At 41.7% G+C, this 27,431-nt stretch overlaps 2 protein-coding genes across 3 annotated transcripts in view; one reads left to right on the top strand and one right to left on the bottom strand.

The window, feature by feature from the left end:
- pvalb6 (parvalbumin 6) overlaps positions 1–6,255 on the top strand; it is a 47,520-nt gene extending 41,265 nt beyond the window's left edge. For both annotated transcript variants that reach the window (XM_044051335.1, XM_044051334.1), the window contains exons 2-5: positions 3,536–3,601; positions 3,808–3,940; positions 4,053–4,162; positions 5,573–6,255. In XM_044051335.1, the coding sequence (XP_043907270.1) occupies positions 3,541–3,601; positions 3,808–3,940; positions 4,053–4,162; positions 5,573–5,598 (330 nt within the window). In that variant the 5' untranslated portion in view covers positions 3,536–3,540 and the 3' untranslated portion in view covers positions 5,599–6,255. The remainder of the gene's footprint in view (positions 1–3,535; positions 3,602–3,807; positions 3,941–4,052; positions 4,163–5,572) is intronic.
- A 1,658-nt stretch (positions 6,256–7,913) lies between these two features.
- baiap2l2a (BAR/IMD domain containing adaptor protein 2 like 2a) lies at positions 7,914–27,286 on the bottom strand. Its single transcript, XM_044051289.1, has 14 exons — positions 27,043–27,286; positions 26,574–26,649; positions 25,362–25,448; positions 24,510–24,571; positions 24,337–24,408; positions 24,065–24,145; positions 23,677–23,805; positions 15,121–15,219; positions 14,062–14,131; positions 13,251–13,458; positions 12,154–12,219; positions 11,372–11,576; positions 9,052–9,092; positions 7,914–8,759 (listed from the first exon to the last, which is right to left on the bottom strand). The coding sequence occupies exons 1-14, from the start codon at positions 27,085–27,087 to the stop codon at positions 8,681–8,683; spliced, it is 1,320 nt and encodes a 439-aa protein (XP_043907224.1). The 5' UTR covers positions 27,088–27,286; the 3' UTR covers positions 7,914–8,680.
- Positions 27,287–27,431: the final 145 nt, after the last annotated feature.

Genomic DNA, 27,431 nt, shown 5'->3' with positions numbered 1-27,431 from the left:
TAAACAATTTAAATTTTTAATGGCGACTCCACATGCACAACACAGCAAAGCCGATTTCCTATTTTTTTCCTATCTCACTTTTCCTCCTTTTCTCCTTGTTTCTTCTCTGCCTGTGACAGAATGAATCAGGTCAGGTTGTCCTCCAGACACAACTCATTTTTGAAGTCATATAATTACTTGTTTTTAATCGTTTTTTTATTGTATCCCCAGTTTAAGTCATATACTGAATGTTGAATTCTTTACAGACCAACTGCGTAGGATCTACAGCCACACATGAAAAACCACACGGTGCAGTCAATCATTTGTCCTGATGTAGCAAAGATAATGGTTAGACACAGTGGCAATAAGTAAACAATGCACATACCCCTGCAGTGCAGTGCAGTGCAGAGCAGTGCAGCAGATAACCTTGGCGGAATGTGATTGACCACCTGATTGAATTCAGAGGAGACTTTTAAATGGAAATATTGATTACTCACAAAGTGATGTTAATTTGGTGCGATGAGCCACCATGAATCATGGATTTACCAGATGATATTGAAAGATTCAATCATGTTGTTGTTTAAATATAGAGTACGCAGTTATGTTGAGAACAATCAAAACACACTCCTGTCACTAGCTGACTCCTTTGACCGTATATCCTATTTATTTTCTGTATTTCTTTTATTGGCGACGTTGATTGGCTGTACCATCTTTTCTTAGAAAATCCAGCTCATGTCAGCCAAACTGTTCTGTCCGCGTTCTCACATCACACTGTAAACGGGAGCGTTAAACAGTTTATATAAAACCTCCTAAAAACTCCTTATCATTAAGAAAATGCGTGGCTTAAATGATTCACAGTGGTGTTCCGCTGTAAAAGGCCTCAATCTGTATTCAAGGAGACGTGGTATGGAAGCATCAGCAGAGGCTGACATCAGATCAGCACCAGCACAAACTGTCTTTCCCTTAAATAAATCAATGTGGCTCACACCTCATACAGTTCCACTGGCATCGCACTGACTGCGGATCAATCTTATCCTCCTCATTTCAGTGAATTGTTTCTTCTCCCCTTGGACACCTTTGTGGTAAAAGAAAAAAAGAGAAAAAGTGATGGAAGGAGGAGGTTGCACTCTTATAATGATAAAAGACTCTGTGAGGCCACACAGTGTTCACTATTGATTGGTGTGTGTGTGTCAGTGTGGTTGGAGAAGTAGATAACATGAGGCTCATACGTCACTGAGTGTGGACAGTGGACAACACCACAAACATTTTTTAGGGGGGGTCTGTTTTTATGAGATTTTTTTTTTCGGGGTCTGTTTTTACGTAATTTTTTTCGGATTCTGTTTTTTAATAATAATTTTTTAGGGATCTGTTTTTACATAATTTATTTTGGGGTCTGTTTTATGAGATTTTCTTTTCTGGGTCTGTTTTTACATCATTTTTTTAGGGATCTGTTTTTCTGTAATTTTTCGGGTCTGTTTTTACGCCATTTTTTAGAGATCTGTTTTGAGATTTTTTTCGTCGCTTTTTAGATATTTTTCGGGTCTGTTTTTCCTTCATTTTTTTTCGGGGGTCTGTTTTTATCAAATATTTTTGGGGGCGGGATCAGTTTTTCTGAGTGACTGAGATAGCGGAGAAGCTTCCCGTCTTGATCAGTGCTGACCGGTGCTTGAAAGCAAAGATGTCCCAGTTCCAGTTGTTCAGTTTAATCCAGTGTGATATCCAAGGGATGGAACGTCTGTAGTTTTCAACTCCTCATCCAGCATGATGAACATAAATGCTGTACCATGTCGGGTAATTTAGCTAACTGCTAAATTGAATAGAGAAAACCTACAGTAGAAGGTAGTTACTGTGCGTCAACACGCCACATGGAACTATTTACATACGTTAGCACCATGCGGGGTCAGGCAAATTATTTTGGTAAATGCAATACGTTTCTGTAGGAAATAAAGTTTTATAAAAAAAATAAAATAATAAACATATATAAGTTTTTCATCAACATTACTGGACTGTATTATGTATTGTTAATGTGATCCATCTCATTATCAAATCTTTCGTAGGTCGTTAACTGATGATTTCCCCACACTATTGTAAACATAATGGGATATATTATGCTTTAATGGATATTTGCTCAAAATGCAGCCAAATAAAAGCCTAGTGTTATAGACTATGAGGCACATGGGATGAAGGCATAATGCAGCACGGGTGATTTATATGATGAGAAATGTACGGGCACTATGTTTCCAACACAGAGAAGAATAGAGTGATGAGCCAGCTCAGCATATGAAATGTTACAACAATGATTTATAATATTACTTTTTACAATGACATGTAACACGTTAATTGACATCACATCCTCCAGTCGAGCTGAAATGGTAGTGTTCTTGTCTTGGTTGTGTGCTGCTGCAGATATTACAGATGTAGATGAAGAGAGAGAGGCGAGGTTTGTGTCAGTGTCTGAGTGAAGTGTCATTTATCTGTCGTACAGCCTACTTGAAGTGAATTCATTCCTAGCAAATCCCTATCAAGGTTTGCCAGACCACAATGAGCAAGAATGAGATCAGAGGAACCCATATGTCAATCAATTCCTCTCAGCACCACGGCACCACTCAATCTAGATACTGTGTGTAAATATGTTCTATACTATATGTAGAGAGTAGGACATCAGTTAAAGTAACAACCGCATGAGCAGTGGTCAAGTTTTTTCTTACATGTGCAGTAAAAAACGCCAGTTCTGTGAAGTGGAGGATTTGTCTTTGTAAGGAAGAAGAAGATTCTCCTGCGGTACTAGATAAGACTCAACAGGACACCTCAATGGCCAGTTAAACCCCTGCTGACTCGGCTCTTGGCCTCATGCTCTGCTTTTTCTGTAACAGCTCAGTGATGTCACACAGAAAAAATAAATAACACTCGTATGGACACCACAATTCAGAGTTCCCTAATTGTAGACATTGTTGGCCACATCTTCTTTTTTAATTGAACGGCAACATTTTACACTTTGGTGCTCCTGAGTGGACGATCACATTAGTTTATTAATTAAACTAATAATCATTGTTATTATCGTTTGCATTTTATTCAGAAAGCAATTTTAACAGATGCTCAAAGGCGCTAACAACAAGCAGGATGCACATGTAAAAAATAATACACATTCAGATGCAAGATAACAAATAAACATAAAAATAAGGTATAAATCCATTAAAAGCAGCTCTGAAAAAGATGTGTTTGATTTGTGTTTTGAATGGGAGTGGAGATTAAAGTTCATCCTATTCTCCATCTCTGAAACTCTGCCGATATTGACATTCTTTTGTTTTTGTTATGGTCTTACTTTCTTGTAGACTCATTCTGTATTCCAGGTTTCTATGTATCCTAAGACATTGTTTTCTGTGCTTATTATACAAGTAGTGGTTTTCTGCTCCTTCCATTTCAAGGCGGTCACCCCCAGTGATATACAATAAAGTCTTTGAGTTGTTGTTCTGTGTTTTGATGGCCCTGGTTTTTAAACATGTCCCCTCTCTGTCCCTCTCTGTCCCTCTCGTCCTTGTTTTTTTTTCTTTCACAGCTAAGATGGCCATGAACAGCATCCTCAACACTGATGACATCAAGAAAGCTCTAGATGCATTCAAAGGTGAAAGCATGTGCCACTGATAATAATCTACCATTTTATTTTCCTGGCTCAGAAAAGCATGCAGTAACACCTTGTTTGGTAGTTTGTGTTGCTTAGGTCAGTCGTAAATAATCGATGAGTCTCTCTGTGGACTTTGGTGCAGGAAGGAATTTCTTGTTTATTATACACATTTATCTACGTGTGTGTGTGTGTGTGTGTGTGTATAGCTGCTGACTCCTTTGACCATAAGAAGTTTTTTGAGATGGTGGGTCTGAAGACCAGGCCTTTTGACGACGTGAAGAAGATCTTCACGGTGCTAGACGCTGACAACAGTGGCTTCATCGAGGAGGAGGAGCTCAAGTGAGATAAACGCCAGCGAGCACAATCTCACCGCACACAAAGCACCGGCATTCACTCACACACACGCGGCGGCTTTGTGCTTCTTCTTTTTTCTCCCCCTCTCTCTGAGCAGATTCGTCCTGAAGGGTTTCGCCAAAGATGGCAGGGACCTGACAGACAAAGAAACCAAAGCATTTTTAAAAGCAGCCGACAAGGACGGAGATGGCAAGATTGGAGTCGAAGGTAAAAAAGAAACGTCGAATGGCAACAAGTTGCTCACAACCACACACAGGAAGTGCTACAGCCACACTAGGATCAATTCATTAGGATCAATTCATCAGAATAAGCTAAATTAGATTTTTAGGCATTAAATGGCATCGCTGTTCGACTGATGTTATTCTCCACTGTACAAACTGAACCGCATAACCACAAGGTCTGTATAACTTCACTCTAATTATATCAGTAATAACTCTCCAGTACAGTAGACGGATAACAGACTGTATGTAAATAGTTGGGGCAGAGACAAATGTCTGACTTTATACAAACGTGTAGCCCAGATAATTTATCAGGAGTGGAATTAGCGATCGTTTAAACATGATGAATGGTGCATCCTGTCAACAGCAGCAGTCTTGAAGCCAGAGTTATTATCACAGGGTCTGAAATGCTTCAGCGTCGTTTCAGCATCAGTTCACTTCATACCTGAGCAGAACAAGCTGACTTGTGCTGTGTAAGCATTATATTATAGGTTGACTTTATATGTCGCATGGTTCAGAGTGAAGTTGATGTTGATACAGGTAAAGTTAAGTTAAGCCCATGTTAACAAATTGCACAAAGCAAATATCTAGGAAAGTCATGACTGAACCTCAGAATCCTGTGGCCCAAAACCTTAAATCACAATTATGACTATAGGATCCACTATTTATATGAATATGATGAATTTCACAGACAGAAATAACATCTTAAAATAACCAAAAATGAACGAAAATATCCGAATTTTGAATCAGGCCTCGTTCATATCTACTTTACTCATTAATACTTTTTAAAATGAAACATCTCTTTAATATTTTTATACTTAACGGTCTCTTAAGGCTCTGGTATACTTCCGCGCGCGCCAACGTGCGCGGTGCCTATCGCGGACCCCGGTATGCTCGCTCGTCAGGGTCCTGTAGTTTCTCACTTCACCAGCGGGTGGCAGTACAAGTCTGGACGCTGGGAATAGGACGCATTCCTACCAAAGAAGAAGAGAACAATGCTATCCTTGATTATCCTATGATTGTCCTTGGCAACTACTTCTCCTGTTGTCAAAATGTTTTGTCTGCTTGGTGAGCGGGGCTTATACTCCACCTACTGGTGGGGTGGAAAATCAGTTTGCACACACGCTGTCCACGCGCACCCAACGTGCTCTTTGCGCGAGGTTCCAAAATCTGGGCTTCACGTGCAGCCTGCATGTTGCATGTTGATGACACGAATCGCCATGCACACGATGCGCGTTGGTATACCGGGGCCTTTACGGACCACCTACAGTACCTTCAGGGCCCACCAGGTGAAGACCCACACTGGGAAACACTGATTTACTGTATATTAATGATTCATATATTAAACCCCTGTAACAAAACATTCTCTTTTCGCGCCTCTTTTCTTCTTCTCTTGCAGAATTCGCAGCCATGGTGAAAGAATAAATCGTCACCTCGCGTGACTGACCCCAGTCCTCTTATCCGCCGCTGCATCCCCACACCCAATGACTCCCCTCTGACCCTCCCGAGCACCGACACCTCACCCGTACTCGACTCCCAGCCCACTAGACTGCAGCTGCTCCATGCTACACACACACACACACACACACCGCTGTGTGCCCTGCGTTCTGTACCCACACCGTCCACTCCTCAACTGCCCTCTAAGCTGTGTTCATGCTGTTTAGTTTATCCTTTTTATACAAACTATTCTTGTTTGTGTTAAGATATAGAAAAAAAAGAATTGCCTGCAGGAATAAAATGTCATATTTTAAAGCATAAAGTAGTAAAGAAAACAGAATTATGAAGAGAGAGAGAGCCTCATTCCCTTCTGTATTTCTAACTTCATCCTCTTCCTTATCTATTTTCATTTCCTTCCCCTCGCCCTCTTTCTTTTCACCTAATTTCCAGTTTTTCTCTTCTCTCTGCCGAGTTCACATCAAGCTCTGCTCCCCCCGCCCCCTTGTATTTGCTTCCATCGGTATCACCGCCCTTTATTCACACATCTAACTCTTCATTCGTGTCCATCCTCCTCTCTGGTAACGAACTGTTGTAAAACATACCAAAAGAAGAAAGAGGTCAAGCTGTGAAAGAATAAAGTAAAAAGAGAATAAATAAAGAAAACAAAGCCTCAAGAACACTCTTGTGATGATTTCTTCCTTCAATAGAGCTCTGGTAGCTGACATCACACAACCAAGGAACAACTACACTGTTCCCCTCTATAGACAAACAGTGTGTCACACAACTTGTTTGTTGTGCTGGCTGTTTTCGTCCTAAAAATGCTGATTGTGCCCCGGGATGCCAAAACAGTCAGAGACTCACGGGAGAGCCCACAGCTCCAGAGAGACGACCGAGGTGAATCACAAGCAGTGGATGTCGTCGTTAACGCCGCGAGTTATAGACTAAAGTGACATTCAAGTCTGCGCCACATTATCTTTAGAAGACGCCACAGTTGAGTGTTTGTCACAAAGCCAGATTGCGTCCATTTGTTTCCCTGCGGGCTCTTGTAAACTTTCTGTGGCTCTCTGCAGTAAATTGAAGGGAAGTTAAAGGTGTCGGGACACTGCAGCTCTGGAATAATGTCCTCTCTAAAGCCCGCGCAGCACGTCGAGGGCATTATACGGTTTAGACTTATTCAGTATGTCAAGTTTTGCGATATATAAATATCGGTCGATTTCCGTGGATTTAAAGTGCGTAGTGAACTCTGACGGGTGGAATCCAGCACCAGTCCTGTTCATATGTGGCGCGCAATTCACACCAGACGCGACGTGAATGCACAGCAACAGAGTCACTGCACAGACAGATTTGTTTCTGTGTGGACACTTTATCTATGTCTGCAGAGAGGAAACCGTCGTCTCGTGTGGTTTCACAACACCAATGCGGAGCCGATACTAGACACAACATGGCGAGTTTCACCCTGTGAACCCTCGGGAGCTCCATATGGAGCTCGTAACACCAAAGTATTGCTGGAGGCGGCTCTACTCCATACAGAGCTTGTTCGGCTCCGTGTGTCGATGGTTTCTTCTCTGCAGATGTTTCCAGAGAGTGCGACGATGCTTTGGTTGATGGTGAAAAGAAATGTCTGTGTTTAAAATATGGCAAATTGCGGAACAGTGCTCGCCTCAGTTGTGTCCACAAATGTACAAAATGACCCTACGACGCGATGGACAAATCGTGTTCGGGGTGGACAAAGCATTACTCTGCCAACATGGTGGTTCATAGGGACCGAGTCATGTGATTTTCAGAGCTCTATATGATTTTCCTTCTTTCCTTCCTTCCTTTTTTTTCCTTCCCAAATGGAACACATCCTGACCTTCTATTCAAATTAAAATAACTTTCGTCCAAATGATTCCGCACTTTTATTTTTAAGCAGTAAATCAAAGAAACAAACTATGGCCGTTACAAGTCACAGAGGAGCCGTTTCCTTTGCAGGTGCACGCGACATCATAAGGAGGAAGAAGGAGGGAGGAGGTCATGTCATTCCATAATACATCACAGTCTTTATACTCACAAGCAGCGTGCTACGTTTAACAGAACTCCACTGTCAAGCCTTGAGCACAATTGGATTCACACAGAGGTTCAATTTGGGTTAAGTATCCCCAGCACAGGAGCCAAACGGGCAACATGGGAATCCTGACGTTCTTTAGTGGGCAAATAAACACACATCTCAAGCTTTGAGGCGAGAGAACAGAACTGTTCACATCAGTGTGCGTCCCAACACACTGTGAGAGCAGGTGTGAATGATTATGGGAGGAAAGTCAGAGTGTTATAAAATGTCATTTTAATAAACATAGAATGATAGTTAGTCACGTGACACACATTTAAAGGGTTTTATTACATGTTCTCCACCAGCTGTTTATAAAGACAGTTATTAAGGTAGAGCTTCAATGGAAAAAAAGGTGCCGCGGCGAACTCTTTTTTTATTAAATTATTTTAAACTAATACATGAACTGATACTCGATAAATAGAGAATGACTTAAACTTTGAGAATTTCAGGGATTATCCTTGTACAGATTACATGCTGCTATAAAGATGGCATCGCACAATCCATAAATGTGTTTTTCATCACACCTCTGCTACAGACATATTATTTATAAGATATGACATTATCTGCCGGAGCTTACAGTATCAATACAATTTACATTTAGCAGTCATCTTAAATTCACATGTAGAATAGAAAAAGATATAAAATATGGAAAAGATCATTAATACCCTGCATCACATAAAGTATCCAACCCTGAGCAATAGTACAATACAGCAATATGTCTGTTCTACATCATCAAGGACTTAACACTAACATCCTAATATCAGCTGTACATATCAAAATGTTTTAATCATTTATTACCAAATGGAAAATAAAATCTATTTGATGTCATCTCTTCAGCATCGTTTATTGTTGGTTTATCAAGACCTTAACAATAAATTACTAAAATCCTCAAGCAAATAAACTCTTCTGCCTTCTTTCTATTTCATGTAATCGCACTTCTCACCACGTACATTCACAGGTCATGTGGGGGTCGAGATCATGACGTCATCTGCGCACATGTGGCGCTGATCTGTCGTTGGTGTGAGTGGGCTTCAGTTTGACTGTCGCAAATGGGTTCGTCCCCCTTTAAAGCCAAGACAGGAAAGGAGAGAAGGAAGTGAGGAGACATATTAAACATCATCAGGCAAACTGTCCACCCGAAGTGGGAACGACAGCAAAGGTTCTCAGACGACCATCGCCCAAATGGTTTCAGTTCTGAACTGCACTTCAAACTCTGATGGAAAGATTTCTGTTGTTTTTTCTCCTCTAATGCAAAAAATATCAATCGTTTCCCTGGGGAAGATGAGTGGCCTTCATTTCGACGTCTAACAGCCAGCGTGTGCTTTAAAAGCAGCGCTGCACAAACATCTTCTCACCTTGGAAAGAGCTCAGGCTGTGATCCATGTGGCTGTGATCTCTGTTGAAAGAGAAGGCAAACGTGAGTCGGAGCCACAATGAACTGTTAGGTCGACACACATGCATTAATGGAGACTTGGCCACCTCCAGCCCTCCGCCCCTGATCTCTGCTTCACTGCTGCTTTGTTTTTTCAAAACAACAGAGATCACACAAGGAAGAAAATATGTTCACACTATATGAAATATTTTGTTAACCCTTAAATGCGCCTTCAAAAAAGTGACGTTAACACACCGAGAGCACTAAAATGTGTTCATAAAAAATGAAAATTGTATAATTTTTTATTTCATTTAAATTTTTAACGCTTAAATTGCCATGCTTTTGTCACGATGCATCAAAAACAGTGATTTGAATGGGTTTCAATGAGCACAAAAATGTGTCTAGGTGTGTTTAAGTGTCATCAATTCATACTGTGGTCTGTTGAGATATGAGAAAATAGTGACCACTATTATGACTGAAAATACTCTTTCAATCACAACAAAAACAACAAGTGACATGAGCACTGTTGTGTTTTTGGTCATTTGCACTTAATGCAGAGAGTGTGCAAAGTGTAGTCCTGATCCATTAGTGACAAATACACACATTAAAATGATAAAAACAAAAGACAACATAGTGTCTAATGAGTAGAAAGAAATATTCCCTTCTACGTGCAGACATTTCACTGGGGGTTTTGCCCCCGAAAGTTATAGTGGAGATGATAAAAACCTGTGATGAAGTCATTAAAAAGCAACCAAAACGTAACTGCTCATTACCTTGAATAGAAATACAGATTCATATCGCTTTAAAAGATTGTTTTTGGCTGTTTTTCAACAAAATAGTCTCCTCGTTTTCAAAAGAATTTGAGGAACAGTAAATCTATTGTATCAGTTACATGTTGACATATTTCAGTATTTCAGGAGCATGTGAGGACGACAATTTCTGAGCTATTAAAATAATCTAATGATATGATTCAAAACAATCATTAGATTGGAAGAACAACGGATAAGTAGGATAGTTCTCTACGTGCTACGTGCTGTAAAGTATGAACCTACTCTAGTCCATTATAAAACACAGCACTACACAAAAAAGAAGAGCGCACACACACGCATGCGTGACAACACACACACACACCACACACACACACACACACAATGTTCTTGCCCCTACACCATCAGCAGCTGGAGCTCCCACCCTGCATCCACCAGAAAGATGGATGTGGTGACGTTGAGAACAGGACCCTGCCACACTGCCCCTGCTGGACAGATGGGCAAACACCATCACACGTCAGAGTTCCTCCCTCATTCATTCCTCAATCCTCAGCGATAAAGTCTCTAATACTCGCCATGAATTTCTAAGTGCACTTCCACAGCCGCCTTCTGAAAATGAAGTAGCACTAATGTAGTGTGGGGGTGATGATTAACATCAAAACAAACATGTGGAAGCACAGTTAGACTGTTTTCCCACAGCAGCCATTTTTATATTACAGCAGTAGGAAAAAAAAACACAGCTGTTACTGATGATATTAAGTGAGAAAGCTAAATGGAACATAGCCATTCATCATTTGGTCTTTTACTCCTGCGCTTTTCCATAGATGTAATGTCAAAATTAACTCTAACTATAACGAGTAAGTGAAGGAGCTGTATTAAGTGTGTGGTTAGTGATGAAAGAACAGGGTACACTGGCCATAGTTTGAATGTGATAACCAGTTTTTGGCCATACAGGCAGTAGATACACATATTTTTTAACATAGTTTGTTTAATTAGAGCTCATGCCTTTGCAGCAAGAAGACCCGGCTTCAGGACTCGTTTGGAACAGGGGCCTTTCTGAAATTGACTATAGGTGTGATGAGCGTGAGAGTGGGAGGTTGTTTGTTCTCTGTGATGGACTGGTGATCTGTGCGGGATGGACCTCGCCTTTGGCCCTATGTCAGCTGGGATTGGCACCAGCACCCCCCACCCCCCTCATGTGGAGGATAAAGTGGTCAAAGATGAGTGTGAGTGAGTTTGCGTAATTCCAACACTTTACACTACACTGTCAGATTTGGACCTGGATTAATAAACAAAATGACTGGTTTAGGGGATTAGCTATGATTTAAGTGCTGTCTTTCAAAAGAATTAATGAGGTAACAGTGTGACAGTGAAGACCATGTTTCACAAGATAATAGACACTGGTTTGAAGAAGTGTGTGTGTACAGGTATTACTAATGTTGTGGGGACCTACATACATACGTGTGTGTGTGTGTGTGTGTGAGAGAGAGAGATAGCGATGGACAGAGGTCGATGATCACACAGACTGACTGATACCTTGATTTCTGAGTTGGACTCAGCCCTTCTGTCAGGAGTGGGCGGGACTGCTTGCCTTCCAGAGCTTTCATATGAAGACAGTGATGATAATGATGGTGACGATGATGATGATGGTGGTGGCGGAGGAGGAGGAGGCGGTGCAGCTCCGCCCATGTTGCTGCTGCTGCTGCTGCTGCTGCTGGCTCTGAGTGAAGGGCTACTGAAACTTACATTAAAAGAAGTGTTTCACAATTGTTGAGACAGATGCTTCCGCTCCTTCCCTCTCTTCCTGATATGCTTTTGTTTTTTTCTTATCTATATTATTATTCATTACAGCCTAGAAAATGAGATTGTTAGAGCGTGTTTTGCTTTGTGAAATGTATGAGGTGTGCATGTTGGCACAGTGAGCAAAAGTTTTAGTTGAAAAGTTGTTTTTCCTCACAGCGATGGGTCACCCAAAAACCCTAAATACTTCAATTTACTCTATTATTCCATTCTTTCTCTTAACTTAATAGATATAGCCTGGAGCAGCTGCTACATAATTCCCTATCAGGTTTGATAGGAAATTACTGTGCAGTGGGTTAAGCCTCTGGTTTATGTCCTCCTTCATGCTTAACGGCTGCAAATAAAGAAGGAATGGATGCATTATTTATATAGTCATATGGATGGTGAGGGCCTAACGTGCATCCTAATGGGAACTTTATCTTCTGCCATGACGCCTGCTGTTGTGAGAGTTACACACATGATTACTTGTATGCTTTCTGTGGTTAGAGTAGTAAAAGTCATTGTTATTGGATGTTCACCTGGAGCTGATTGACTTTGGAGCATCATCCACCGCTTCCACGTATGAGGCTGGGAACCATCCCTGGCTGAAAATGGTAGAGGACATGAGTGAGTTGTGTTGTGAATGTTGACGTAAAGCCCCAGTATGTAACTTCTTCTTCTTCTTCTTCTAGATTCGCTATCAGATGAGCCTGCAGAGCTCTACTGAAACGACGACCCTGTAGGTCCATATTTCAGCATTTGTCTCAGTATCTCACAGCCTCACTCGTGTGTCGCAGAGGACTGAGGTTAATTCTGTTATTAATGCTTCTGCGTCCTCATTGAGATACAAGATCTCTTCTTCCTGGTCAAGATAGCAGCATAGATCGTACAAGTAGCTACAGAAACAAGACAATTTCAGATATAAATCTCACAACAGAATATAAACGTGTCCATGTCCATGGTGCACAGACGGAGAAAGCCATTTTACCGAATTCTGACTTTATTCTAGGAACATTTAGGAAAAGTCGGGTGTTAGACCTGCAGCTGTAGTTGCTGATGTGTTATGATAAGAGGCTACAAATACACATAAGCAGTTTACCAAACCAGGCGCATGCATTTTTCCTCCTCTGGTTCAAAGACAAGCAGCATACAGATTCATACAAAATACGATGGTGAGTGCGTGAACCACCAAGCGTTTGTTATGAAGCGCATTGCAGTTTATTTTTATGAGTTCTTCAGTGGAAAATGTTTGGATCCTGATTAAAAACACTGAAATATTTGTGTTTTTACAGCTTTGGTGCAGATTATCAGACTGTTTCCTTTTTCTTTTGATATTTCCACTGTAAGAGAGAGATTGTTTGGTCTTGGCAAAGTGATGCACTCCACTCAGGATCAATCTAATCTACTGCCTTCTGTATATTTCAGTTTTATTTTCTGTTTATCTTTGAACAGAGCTCCATGCAAATATAGTAAGACTGCAGCAGAGGCGGAGAGGAACATGCAGGGCTGCAGCCTATTTGTTGTTAGTCAAACACCTCACATAGTGTATTTACAGAGCGGTTTGTGCATATAGGGGGCGAAATCAAGACCCACACACACACACACACACACACACTGTAAGGGGAACATCTCTGACCGTGAGCTCCTCTCAGCACGTCCAAACATCCAGCCATTCCTGGCCTGTTGCACCAGCAGAGTGATCATCTCTCCCTTGGAGAAGGGCAGTAAGGTGGGGTTGGAGGCAGCAGGCTGATGGGCAACCAGGGCCCTGGTGGATCGTCCACCAGCACCACCTCCCACTGACTCTCCTTTGGCGTGAGAAATGCTTCCCTGGGGAGACGGAGCTGCAGAGAGGAAACATGAAATACAGTACAGGAGCTACAGAGACGTAAGAGTCAACTGAAGAAAAAAGATCTCAGTTAAAACTCAAGAATTCAAACGTCAGATTACTAAATGTCTTAGAACATGCAGTAGTATTTTTGCAGGTCATTGAATCGCATCTAAGAACTTTGAATGTAGAAATATGAAGGAGCACTGCTGACGTTTATATTCTAGATAGATGATCACTGTCTCTGGTTAAGCCAGCTTAATAATCCGAAAAGAGGAGGCATGAAAGTGCATAAAGCAAAAAAAATATGATGAAGGAGAGAAGGACAGACATGAGAGAGCCAGAGAGAGAGTCAGACAGATAAAAGGCTCAGAAAGCGATAAAACAGCTGCAAGAGTGAAAGCAATGTTCAGACAGTGGCAGTGTGGGCTGCCAATGATTTACACGCCAAAATGAAGATAACAGAGAAAACTTTCAGACTGAAATGAAAACAAGTGTGGAGAAAGAAAGTCAAAAACAAACCAAAGACTTTCTTTATTTTGGTTCGTTCTGTTGCTGTTGCGGCGTTTGAGCTTAAAGACGAACATCACATCTGAGTACATTTAAATCAACCACTCACCCCTTGATGGTATTTTACCAAGTGGCAGCTCCTCTCTGATCTGTCTGACGTCCTCGCTCCTCATCGCAAACTATAATAACCGACAATGCACAACACATCATATGCACACAGCCACACGGCAATCACTGCAGCTGTAATGTTAACGGTCATGCATGAAATACTACAGTCATCACAAACACAAACACAAGCTGGGATATTTAAGGACACTAATGGTTATAGTGTATTTACTGAAAGCCTTATTTTCAGGCCAGAAAATGGATAAAGAGATCGATGTTGTGCTAAAACATAAGAGATAATCTCACCTGCAGTCTTTTCTTCTATCATCGGCTACTTTTAAATGACATCATCGCAATTCCATTTGTATTTTTACACTTGTGTTCCTTTTCTGAGTTCAGATTCATTTGGATTCTTGATTTTATCATCACAATCAGTTGTGTCAATCATGTGTGTTCTTTAACTCAAGTTTTGCATTGTAACACGTAAGATTTCAAGAATGAAGCAAAAACAAAAATGAGAGTGAAGGTAACACAAACGTCTTCTAGAAGTGACTCACTGACTCCCCTCTGTGACAGACGAGGATAAACAAACACAGAATCCACGTTAATCCGCTGACTATCGTGGTGCAGTGAGGAACACAGGAGCCTGACAGGCTTTATCTGCCTGTGTTTACTTGAATAGTCATTTCAGCCCTGACACAAAAAACTGCGTGGTATAATATCCTTGATGTTAATCCCATTGTACTGTGATTTTCACAATTCATACACGTGTCATGGCGCAGGCTGTTCCACCAGAGGGCGCCCTAGTCACAGCTACTCAATGGCTCACACTGTGTGTTCGAATGGGATTGCAGATGACATTCAGTCCCATTAGCACAACGATTTCTTATCTAAAATGTAGTTTATATTAATATTCACACAGTTTAAAATACATAAGGAAGGAAAAGTTCAATCTGGCTGAAATTCTGTTTTCAATTCCACACATTATAAAAGATTCAGATACAATCTGTCTCCGGCAGCATTTTATTTATTTTTTTGAATGATTGACTAATAAAGAACTCACAGTGTTGTCCACAGCAGACGGACGTCTGTCTTCCAGTTGTCTGGTGGCGCCCACCTCCTCAGCCCAATCATCAGCTTTCTGCTGGAGGGATACACCCAGCTGCCGCCACACACACACACACACATTAACACAAATAAACATCACACTTAGTAAGTGGTAACTGACACTTGTATTAATACTCATTTAGGCAAAATGTTGTGTAGCAGTTATTCACATAATGTGATACACAATCAACCTCTTTCTTTTATTAGTTCAATCAAAGTACGGTTGTTGTGCTCATCTGCAGCATGTTTTCTGTAAAAAATAACACCATTTTTACGAGATACAAGTGTGTTCAGGATGCAGTTGGTGATATAATCTCCAGAGATTTACGACGTGGACGCATGTTAGAGACAAGTTTGAGGGGAAAATATGAGATTGGAAACTCACAAATAAAATGCGTACCTCATTGACTATTTTATTGTATTTGTTCTACTTAAATATCACAATATTTTATATTAATGTTTCGTCCGTATTCTTCTTTTGTGTATTATTTGGAACTACTGTATATCAGACATCATTACTGCATTTGCTCCTCATGTAGCGTCCCCGGCAGAATGATGGTCGGACTCCTTAACTGATGGTTCATAGGTTTATTAACGTTAACGTTGCTCCAATAAATCACACTCTGAACACCCCTTGAACACACCTTGAACACACCGTAAGAGCTATGGAATAAACAAAAATATTATTACCAACTTTATAATGTTCATAACAAATCAAGAAACTGAAATAATTGTCCCTTTCAGACCGACAGACATGCCCTACATCGCACCAAAGCAGCGTTATTGCTAGCTTAAAATAAATTAAAACAAAGCCAAACTATAGAAGGACATCACATTACTTCTAAACATTAAGTACAAAATTAAAATGAAATGATGACAAACCTTGTGCCTTTATCAGCCAGGTGCTAAACGAACTTATAATTTGACGTTTCTTTAATGTTTTTTAACTTTTAATTAACTCGTTTGTGTCGTGCAAACGCTGCAGATCTGCAGATTCGTCTTTTTTTTCTGATTTCCGGTTACACACTGTATCAAAATAAAAGCACCAACCCAAAAACAGGAAATGACGGTAAAACAAAGAAAACAAGTCAATCTTTCAAGGAGATCACTCATAAAACAAACAACCACGGAAACGAAACATCATGAAAATACACTGTGGCATATTAAGGTCATTTACACTCCCACCAAATTATGAGTGCTTTTCAAAACAATATGGGGTACAAAGCATGAATAATTTTATGACTCAATCTGACCTTTGACCCTTAAAACTTTAGTCAATGATAATGCCCATGAAAAACTCTTCATACTGCAAAGGATATATCTGTGGAGTGAAGAGGGCTGTTAAACAGTCTCTAAAAGCAGGATCAGCTTCTGCACAGGACGTTCGACGATGGATGGCTTGCCAGAACGATGTCCCTCCTTTCCCATCTTTTGATCTCCAACACGAATCTTTACCTTTCTCACAAGTCCATCTGTATCAGTCACTGTTTCTATAACTTTGGCCAACTTCCACTCATTCCGTGGCAGATCATCTGCCTTCTCCATGACAATATCGCCGACCTTGAGGTTTCTTCTAGGAGTATGCCAGCGCTGTCTAGTAGCAATATTAAAGAGGTACTCCTTTCTCCAGCGACTCCAGAATTGCTCTGAGAGATACTGAACGTGACGCCACCTCTTACGAGCATACATGTCCTCTCTTATGAATCTGCCAGGAGGTGGTAAGGCTGTGATAGATTTCATTGTGAGCAGGTGATTGGGTGTTAGTGGCTCTGGACTCTTTGGATCACTTAGATTGTCGACTGTCAGAGGACGACTGTTCACTATAGCCATGGCCTCATAGAAAAATGTCCGCAGCGAGGAATCATCCAGCCTGCCTGGTGAGAGCGAGAGAGTGGAACGAAGAACATTCTTCACTGTTCTAATTTGCCTCTCCCATACACCTCCCACATGGCTTGAATGAGGGGCGTTCATGCTGAAATCACACTGCCTGTCAGCCAAAAATGTGGTCAAACGATTTGTATCCACTTGCTTAAGAGCCTCATTTAGCTCGTTTTTAGCCCCAATGAAATTAGATCCTTGATCAGATTTTAACTGGCGAACTGCTCCTCTTATGGCAATGAAACACCGGAGTCCGTTAATGAAGGCATCTGTTGACATGTCGTCTAACATTTCAATGTGGATAGCTCGACAGCACAGGCAGGTGAAAAGGAGGCCGTATCGCTTTTGCACTTTGCGTCCGTGTTTCGTGAGGAACGGACCGAAGCAATCCATTCCACAGTATGTGAAGGGTGGTGATGGGTCTACACGCTCTGAAGGCAGATCCGCCATCCGTTGTTCTTCTGTGACTCTCCTGAGTTTCCGACATGTAACACATTGATGCAGGTGAGCTGCCACTGCTCTATTGATTCCTGGGATCCAGTATCCATTTGATCTGACCTCATTGATGGTCATACATTTTCCTTGATGTCGAACATTTTCGTGACAATGTGCAATTATCATCTTGGTGATGGGATGATCTTTTGGTATGATCACTGGATGCTTTACTGAAGAAGGTAGGGATGCATTTTTTAACCTTCCTCCCACCTTGAGGAGTCCATCTTGATCCAGAAAGGCATCCAACTGATGCAGTTTGCTCTGAGAAGAAACTTGAGTAGTCTTACTGAGCAACTTTATCTCTTCTGGGTATACTTGTGTCTGAAGGTCCTTTATGATGATGCACCATGCGTCCTCTCGTTCCTGTACAGTGCTGTGATCTGTTGATTTATCACCCCTAGCACGACGGATGAGACGAGCAATGGCTTGAGTTGCTCTTGACCACCTAGAAAACCTTGACAAGCGATCAGAAAGACTCACTTGTTCAGATGTCCATGTGTGTAGTGTCTGAATCCTTTTGACTTCAGGATCTCCAATCTGTACTTCAGTGACGACATCTACAGCTGGGGGAATCTCCTTCTCCCATAGGAAGTGAGGTCCTGAGAGCCACCTTGATGTGAGAATCTCACTTGCATTTGAACCTCTAGAGGCAAGATCTGCTGGGTTATTGTTGGTAGAGACGTATCTCCACTGCTGGGGTGCTGTGCTGAGGTGTATTTTCTGTACTCGGTTTGATACGAATGTATGGAAACGACGTGCCTCGTTATTGATGTACCCCAAGACCACTTTGGAGTCAGTCCAGAAATATTCATCAATATCTGCCAAACCAAGCTCCTCCTTTAGGGTGTTGCTTGCTGCGACCGACACAACAGCAGCTGTCAGCTCCAGCCTGGGGATAGTCGTGACTTTAATAGGAGCTACTCTGGACTTTCCCATAACCAGAGCACAGTGAACACCTTCATCTTCATTTACATATCTCAAGTAAGAACACTGGCCATAACCATATGTGCTTGCATCGGAAAAGTGATGTAGCTCTTTTTTCATGACTTTTCCAAAGCCGACGGGCACATAGCAGCGCGGTATGGTGATTTCCTCCAAATTTGCAAGATCATTCTTCCAGCGCTCCCATACTGGTTGCAGTTCACTGGGGAGGGGGTCATCCCAGCTTGTGCCGTGCCTGCACATTTCCTGAAGCACCTTTTTCCCGGTGAGCAGAAAAGGGGCAACAAAGCCCAGTGGATCATAGAGGGAGGCTACTGTTGATAATATGCCACGTCGTGTTGCTGGCTGGTCTTTAAGGCAGACACGAAATCTGAAAGTATCCGATTCAATGTGCCAGTGGATACCTAAGGCCCTCTCAAGCGTTGAATCGTTGAAGGCCAGGTTTGGAGCCTTCACTTCAGTAGCATGCTCCGTTGGCGGAATACTATCCAGTACTGATCTGTTGTTGCACACAAACTTATGCAGCCTCAACCCACCCATAGAACAGAGCTCCTGAGCTTCCTTCGCAAGCTGAATAGCTTCATCTACGCTTGCCGTGCTGGTGACACCGTCATCAACGTAAAAGTCTTTCATGATGAACTCAGAGCCAAGGGGAAATTGGGTCTCATGATCTTTAGCAAGTTGTTTCAGTCCATAGTTGGCGCATCCTGGTGAGGATGCAGCACCAAACAGATGAACCTTCATGTGGAACTCCTGTGGGTCCGCATGCAGGTCGCCATTTTTCCACCAGAGGAAACGTAAATAGTCTCTGTCAGCTTCACACACATGGAACTGATGAAACATTTTTTCAATATCGCACATCAGTGCTACATGGTGCTGTCTGAATCTGATGAGTACACCGATTAGGCTATTCAGTAAGTCTGGGCCTGACAGAAGATGGTCATTCAGGCTTGTTCCCTTGTATTTAGCGGAGCAATCAAAAACCACACGAAGTTTGTCAGGTTTTTTGGAGTGATAGACTCCATGATGGGGAATATACCACTTCTCTCCTTTCTTTCCTTGCTCACATACTTCCGCTGCCTCACCCTTTTCAATCACCTCGTTCATGAACTTCACATAATGTTCCTTGTACTTTTCATCTCTCAGCAGCTTTCTTTTAACATGACTGAGCCGGACAACGGCTAGTTGTTTATTGTCAGGGAGGTAGGGTCTTTCTTTAAAGGGGAGTGGCATCTCATAGTGACCTTGGGTGTTCATCTGAATTCCTTCCTTTAGCACATTCAGAAAGAGGATGTCATCCTGAGACACAGCCTTTCCATCCTTACTGGTATCCTTAAAGTCAGACTCCAGAACTCTGATTGCATCAGCTGGAGTCACTGGAGGAAACTCTTTTATAACAACTCTGTGGCACATGTTGGTGATGCTTGGTGAGTCATGGTGTGGTGATGAACAACCTACAATACTCCATCCTAAGTCTGTGCGAACTGCGTAGGGTTCACCATCTCCTCCATGTATTACCTGCCGTGGTGCCAGTGCCCTTGAGCAATTGTAGCCTATCAAAAGACCAACTTCACATTCTAGCTGTGGTGGGATTTCATCTGCTATTGTGGTGAGATGATTCCAGTGCCTTGCCGTTTCACAGGTAGGAATATGTGTTCTGTTCACTGGTATGCAGTCCTTTGTGTATGTAGGAGGGAGATCAATGAGGATGTTGGAGTAGTACCCTCTCACCCTGAGACCTGAGACCCTTTGACTGTGTATTAGTGCATCTTTACCAATCATTGTAGTTAGCTTCAGTCTCACAGGATGTGTCTCAGTTTGTAAGCTGTTGTTAACTTCCTGTTCAATGAAAACTGTATCACTCTGAGTGTCCAGAAGAGCATAAACAAGCCTTTCCATACCTGGATTACTGATGGAGGAAACCCACACTGGCACAATCATTGAAGTGTTAGCCGATGGTTCCTCTGTTTCCACGCTGAGAGACAATGTGGTTGCTGCTCCATCTCCGCTGATCTGATTTGGAACTGGTATGGTTTTGGTTTTAGTGTAGCCGTCGTCATGCAGGAGTGTAGGATGTCTTCCTTTGCAGCTGTCACATGAGTGTCGGTGACGACAGTCTTTTGCGTTATGTCCTGGCTTCAGACAACCAAAGCATAGTCTCTTTTCCTTTACATATTTTCTTCTTTCATCCAGAGATTTTCTTTTGAACCCAGGACAGCAGTGCAGGCGATGTTTACAGTCTTGACAGAACATGCATGGTGGCTTTAAATCTGTTTTTAACTGCTCTGGAGTTTCAGCCTCTGTAACTGTCTGTGTGTGGAAAACACTGGATTTAGACTTCCTTTCCTTCAGATAATGTTTATCTACACTGGGCTGTGATGAGTGGAGGGCTTGGAATGAGGTGATAGGATTACAGGCGATCTCTGCCTCCATTAACATGAAGCCGACAAAGTCCTGGAAGTTAGGAAACTCCTGCCTGTCTTTCAAGGATTGTGTGACTTTTCGGTTCCACTGCGATGCTGCCCAATCTGGAAGTTTTTGAATCAGTTTTTGATTTTCTTCACAGTCATTCAAAATATCAAGCCCTTTAACATGAGGTATGGCTTCTTGACATGAGTGTAGGAAATCAGCAAATGTTCTCAGTCCTTCTGCATCCTTTGGCTGAATCCTTGGCCACTTTGCCAGTTTTTCTCTAAAAGCTCTCTGAATAATGAAGGGCTGACCATACCTTCCGTTGAGACGGTTCCATGCATCTTTATAAGCATTGTCATCACTTCTATAAAAGATACCATCGAGTGTCTTTCGAGCTGGACCTCCCACATACTTTCTCAGATAATGCAGTTTGTCAGCTGAGGAAATATTCCTTTTGTCTATGAGCGATATGAATGAGGCTTTCCACTCGATAAACTGGATTGGGTCACCAGTGAATAAAGATGGTTCTGGCATCGGGAGCCTGTTCAGAGTTATGCTATCTTGGACTGCTTGAGCCAGGTAGGTCACATCTGTCTGTGGAGGTGATGATGTCGTTGTGACATATGCAGGCTGCTGGATGGGAGCTGAAGACACAGGTTGCTGTAGGGACATGTACCGTTGTTCACCAATGCTGTGATCAGTGGAAAGGACACTAGCTTCCTGCATTACTTCTTTGTTATAGGTTATCAACCTAGCCCGGGCAGCTCTTATATCCTTCTCTGCCTTTAGTCTTTCCAACTCACGTTTCTGAGTTTCAAGTTCTTTTCTCTGCTTTTCCTCTAGGAGTTGAATTTTTTCCTTTTGTCTTTCCTCCTCCAATAAACCTTCATACTCTGCTTCCTTTGCTGCTAAGTCTGCCGCCGCATCTGCCCTTTTAGCAGTTACAATGGAGCTCACAGAGTTTTGGCTGGAGTGTCGACTTGAAGGTGAGGCTGTGGATCCATAGATAGAGCGAGCATAGTCTCTGTTAAGCAGCTCACAAAGTCGTTGTTTTACTGCTTCACTGTCAAATTCTCCATCTATGCCTGTTATCCTTTCATATGCAATTCTAACAATGTCCCTCGTCACTGCTTCACAGGCATCAATCCGACGTCTTGTCTCACTGGATGGAGTGAGGTGATCTCTGATTTCCATATAGATGCGAATAACATCCGACATTCCTTCTTCTAGTGTGTCTATAAGAGCTGCAATCTCATTTTCAGGAATGTTGGACTTTAATTGCTCTCTAGTCTTACGTGCTTGGGTCTTCCATAGTTCATAAAAGTGAGTGAGCCTTTTCTCCTTTTTGTGAGCCTCCTCTCTCTGAAATGCAAGCATCTTCTCCGTGGGGTTCTTCTGGCGACCAGAGCGGCGAAGCTCCTCCTCTTCGCTGGCTTTGCAGATATCCATTTGCTGGTCTGAGTCGCTACTGTCTAGAGATGCTTTCATTTTATGAGTGGGTGCCACAACCTTAGACCATCACATCGAGTCTCTCCGCAGTCATCCTTGGACATGAGTGTGGTGGGACTGATGAGGTGAAGCTCTTACTGTAGCGTCCCCGGCAGAATGATGGTCGGACTCCTTAACTGATGGTTCATAGGTTTATTAACGTTAACGTTGCTCCAATAAATCACACTCTGAACACCCCTTGAACACACCTTGAACACACCGTAAGAGCTATGGAATAAACAAAAATATTATTACCAACTTTATAATGTTCATAACAAATCAAGAAACTGAAATAATTGTCCCTTTCAGACCGACAGACATGCCCTACATCGCACCAAAGCAGCGTTATTGCTAGCTTAAAATAAATTAAAACAAAGCCAAACTATAGAAGGACATCACATTACTTCTAAACATTAAGTACAAAATTAAAATGAAATGATGACAAACCTTGTGCCTTTATCAGCCAGGTGCTAAACGAACTTATAATTTGACGTTTCTTTAATGTTTTTTTAACTTTTAATTAACTCGTTTGTGTCGTGCAAACGCTGCAGATCTGCAGATTCGTCTTTTTTTTCTGATTTCCGGTTACACACTGTATCAAAATAAAAGCACCAACCCAAAAACAGGAAATGACGGTAAAACAAAGAAAACAAGTCAATCTTTCAAGGAGATCACTCATAAAACAAACAACCACGGAAACGAAACATCATGAAAATACACTGTGGCATATTAAGGTCATTTACACCTCAAGCTCATTTTTATGAGGTTTCATGACAGCCTTGTAAATGAAAACTATAACAAGGCTTCCCCCAGAAAGCCTGGATGAGTGGAGCTGAGAGTCGGTTGCAGATTTTACAGATAGATTTCTCGGTCTCAGTTAAATGTTTGCACGTCGTCAGGAGAGCGTCCAGTGAGTTGAAACACACGGAGGCCCGAGGTCATACATAAATGCAATACTGGCACGTATGGATCACTTGGGACTACACTGCAGAGGTGGTGTGAGGAGGAGCGAGGAGTAAAACTGATGTAGGAGTGTTTGTGGTGGTGGTAGAACCTCCTCCAACGACAGTATTGGATGCCTGTCAGCATCCCTCAGTCTGTGCTTAACCCTCACTATATGGGAAGACATTTCCCTACAAACACTGATACATCCTCACGTCTGTGTGAATTGTTTTGTGATAAACCTGACCTGTTAAGTGTACGGCACGTCTATTCAATAAGCCAGTACAGACTGTATAATCCTGTATCATATATATAATATATATAATATATATATATTAAAAAAGAAGTTGTCTACCTTATTCATGAGGTCAGCGAGGGACTGAATCAGTCCACAGTGTTTCTCGGCCAGGAAGCGGTATCTTCTCTCCTCCTCTGTCAGAGCTGCTGCATGGCTCTCCCTGAGGAACTGCACAAACTCACTGTCCTGAGGACACACACACACACATGCACACTCTGTGCAGGAATGCATACAAACATACAATGACCTACCGAGGCTGTCTGTCTTCCAAGAGCATCTTCTGTCCTATAGCTCTTACCATACCTTCTGCACTTGGATCCACTTCTGCACTCTCACCCTCTGCCAGTCCACTGTTTTTGTCTAGTGGATTTCTTTCCAAGACTGTCGCCTATTCTTCTTTTGTAAGTCGCTTTGGATAAAAGCTTCAATGTAAAAAAAGACATACCTGGTTGCCTCCTCTCCTTGGATATCTCCCCAGACCTGCAGTCTGATTGTGGACTTCCATCTCATACTGATCTCTGCTGTCCTGTGTGAAAGACAATCTATGTCACAATCCTGTGTGAGGTAAGGTGGGTCATATAGTGCTATATTATTTAATTTAATAACCTGTGGCCCCAGGACTTATTCATATTCCATGATTACACCCATGATTACACCCTGTGATATCCCGCATTATAATCACAAGATAACTGCTTATCACTCGGTGACATCACTCACTGATATGTAATCTCTGTCCAGACGTGTGTTGTTGTCCAGCTTCTGCAGAACCTCTCCACTGAACCAGCGGAACTGGAACGAGAGACGTACAATTATGGTTTTCACAAAACCCGTGAGAAAAGAAATGGCCCAGGAGAAAATGGAGAGTGGGTGATGGTGAAGGTGATGCTTACTAATCCATCCAGCTCCGCGGTGAGTCTTTTTTGGTTCGCAGAGATCTGGATCAGGACACCTCCTGAAGGACGAGGGCAACAAGTGTATTACATAACGACCTATTATGTAATATCATATCATTTATAAACTCATTAACCCGAGATGTCTCTATCTTTCAAACATTCAGGCCAATACATTTTAATTATCACACCATTATTATTGTGCATTGGAAGAGAGTAGAGGAAGACACATTGATTTAGTTTTCATTGCTTTTGTGGAAGTAAATCCACAAATAAGAGTAAGAACCAGACCATATTGAATCACATACATGAAATCGCGTAAACAGTTGACCTGATATGTTCAATCGCAATGAAAATATTACATATACACACACGGGTTGTAATTGTAGACATTCTGAGGAGACATAATCACTGAGGAGACACATCACAGCAGCGTCTACACTGACTGTGGACTAATGACCCAGGTTGGACCAACATCCTCAGCTCCGCCCGCTAAACCTGACAGGGCGTCAGTTTCAAGTGGCTGAGTTAAGTGAGCAGAGCACAACCCGCTGCCTGTTATCATCTATTATTCATGTTCCCTGCTGGCATCTGATACCCACGCTGGCCACAACTCACACAACAAACCCCCAGTTTGATACAAATATAGATATACTGTGAAACAGCCACTTAACGTAATAAACGGACACGTTTGTTAATCGCAGTGACAGGAAAGGTCATTTAGTGCCGTCTGAAGTAAACTTTGCTCCTCTGATACAAAAGAACATTGTTCGATTAGTTAATAACTGACCACAAAAAAAAACATTTGCAATGATTTTATTGTGTGTTTCTTCTTCGAGAGTGTGCACAAACCTAGGGAGCGCGATGATTCTGTGTGCAAAGCCTTCTCTCCAATCTTTAAAAGAGCATTGAAGTAGGCCTCACTCCTTACAGCAAGAGCTGAAACACACAAATACAGGCTTTTTCTTTGGCACAAATCATTTGTAAATATGGCAGCAGGTTAACACAGTCCAATGACAAAGAAGCACTTAGAACTCAAATTCAACATTCAAACAATCAAATAATCTCTCTCACGTTATTTGACAATATGTGTTACTTTAAAAACAGCAGCAAATACAACACAGAGGAGTCAAGTAAAACTATGGAAGAGGATTAGGGCCAAATGTAAAAATAATTGTGGAAAACGGAAACAGACTTCTGAGATTAAAGCCAGATTTTTTTCAATTCTTAGATTAATCTCTCAGAATTCTTAGATTAAATTTAGGATTCTAATTCTTTTCACATCAGTCAGGGTGTTTTCCAAATTTTGTTTACGTTTGACCCTAATTAAAGTCAGAATTCTGGCTTTTTTCTCTCAGAATTCTTAGATTAAATTCAAATTCTGACTTTTTTTTCCCAGATTAAGGTCAGAATTCTAACTTTTATCTCTCAGAATTCTTAGATGTTAGGGTGTTTCCCATATTTTGTTTACATTTGGCTCTAATTAAAGTCAGAACTCTGAAAAACACATGTGGCCCTAACCCTCTTCCGTATATATATAATAACTGCCTTGTCTTAACACTGCTTAACGTCTGCTCCTCAGAGCCAAACGACGAGTTTAAAAAAATTTAAAATTTGGTTTGCAAAATAAATTTTGACATCTGTTTTAATCTAAAATGTGAAAGCTGTTCATTGTGTGTAACTGCAGCACACACACACACACAATGTTGTGGTTGTGTTCCATAAGTTCCATAAGTACGTCTGCAGTTGTGCGATGTATCTGCTGATGATTCAGCTTCACTTGTATTTGTCAGTATCTAATATTGTCAATCATTGTTGTGCTGGGTTGTTTCTCTGTTGACAAATTAGTGGCAACAACCTCTTCAGGCCTTGGTTACAGGCTCATAACCAGAGCTATAACAGTGCCAGGATATTCCCAGAGCATATGGACTTTGGAACGAGTTGTAATGAAATAGACGCAGCTTCCTTATTCTGTGTCCTGCTATTACTGTTGGTTTACTTTATTACACTGATAAGCTCTATGACTTTCACATACAAAAAAGCAGGTGTTCTTTCTTTCTTTACCCTTGAAAGCGTGGACATAGCCGTCTCCCAGAGAAACCAGTTTCTGTATGCTCGGGTTGAAATCATCCGTCAGGTTCTATTTGGGACACACACACACACATACACAAACAAACATAACATTTTGACAGTTAGAGAAACATTAAGACCCGTCTTAAAATCAATAACATTCATCTTTTATTCATTCTGTACTCACAAGCTCCACCTCACCACACACACACACACGCACACACACCTGTTACCAAGTGAGTGAACTACTCTTGAATTTGAAAACGGAGTTTATAAATTCACATCATGTTTTCTTGGCAGAAATTAGTTACACTGCTAGTTTCCTGAAAGAAATCTCCACAGTATAGCACATATTATAGCACTATAGCAAAGCACTTGCAGGTAAGGATAAGTTTGTTTGTCTACTTTCAGCCACAGGGACACAATCTCACACACACACACACACACAGTTTCTGTTACTCACCGAGTAAATGGCCAAAGTGGAGCGGTGGAGCTGATCACCATTCATTGTTGGTGATGTTTCTATCCAGAATAGTGCACTGAAGACTGTCAGTCAGTAAGAAGCTCTTTCGCTCTTTATATCATCCAACAAATGCACCACAGCCTCAAAAAAAAAAAAACACACACAAGAGAGTCAATCGTAGATGGAGGCAGCCCAGTGTGGCAGTAATCGACACCGCCGTGGTATGAGAAAGACTGGGGTAAATAATTAAACATGGCTCAACCATAAAACACACTGACATGTGCCGTAAACCCTGGTGTCTGGGCATGTGGGTGTGGTAGTGTGTGAGTTTCTAACAGTGTATTTTTCTTATTCAGGGATGTAGGTTTAATTTTAACACTGAAATATAG

This window comes from Solea senegalensis, linkage group LG19 (assembly GCF_019176455.1).
Source record: "Solea senegalensis isolate Sse05_10M linkage group LG19, IFAPA_SoseM_1, whole genome shotgun sequence".
NCBI lineage: Eukaryota > Metazoa > Chordata > Actinopteri > Pleuronectiformes > Soleidae > Solea > Solea senegalensis.
Note: the sequence above shows the minus strand (reverse complement) of the source record. Positions and strands in the feature narration are given on the sequence as shown.

Coding starts and splice junctions, on each gene's coding strand:
- baiap2l2a (XM_044051289.1), bottom strand. CDS start 27,087: ATGAATGGTGATCAGCTCCACCGCTCCACTTTGGCCATTTACTCG. Junction 24,572..25,361: donor AGAATCATCGCGCTCCCTAG/GTTTGTGCACAC, acceptor CTCGTCCTTCAG/GAGGTGTCCTGATCCAGATC. Junction 12,220..13,250: donor CGTGCTGAGAGGAGCTCACG/GTCAGAGATGTT, acceptor TACCATTTTCAG/CCAGGGATGGTTCCCAGCCT.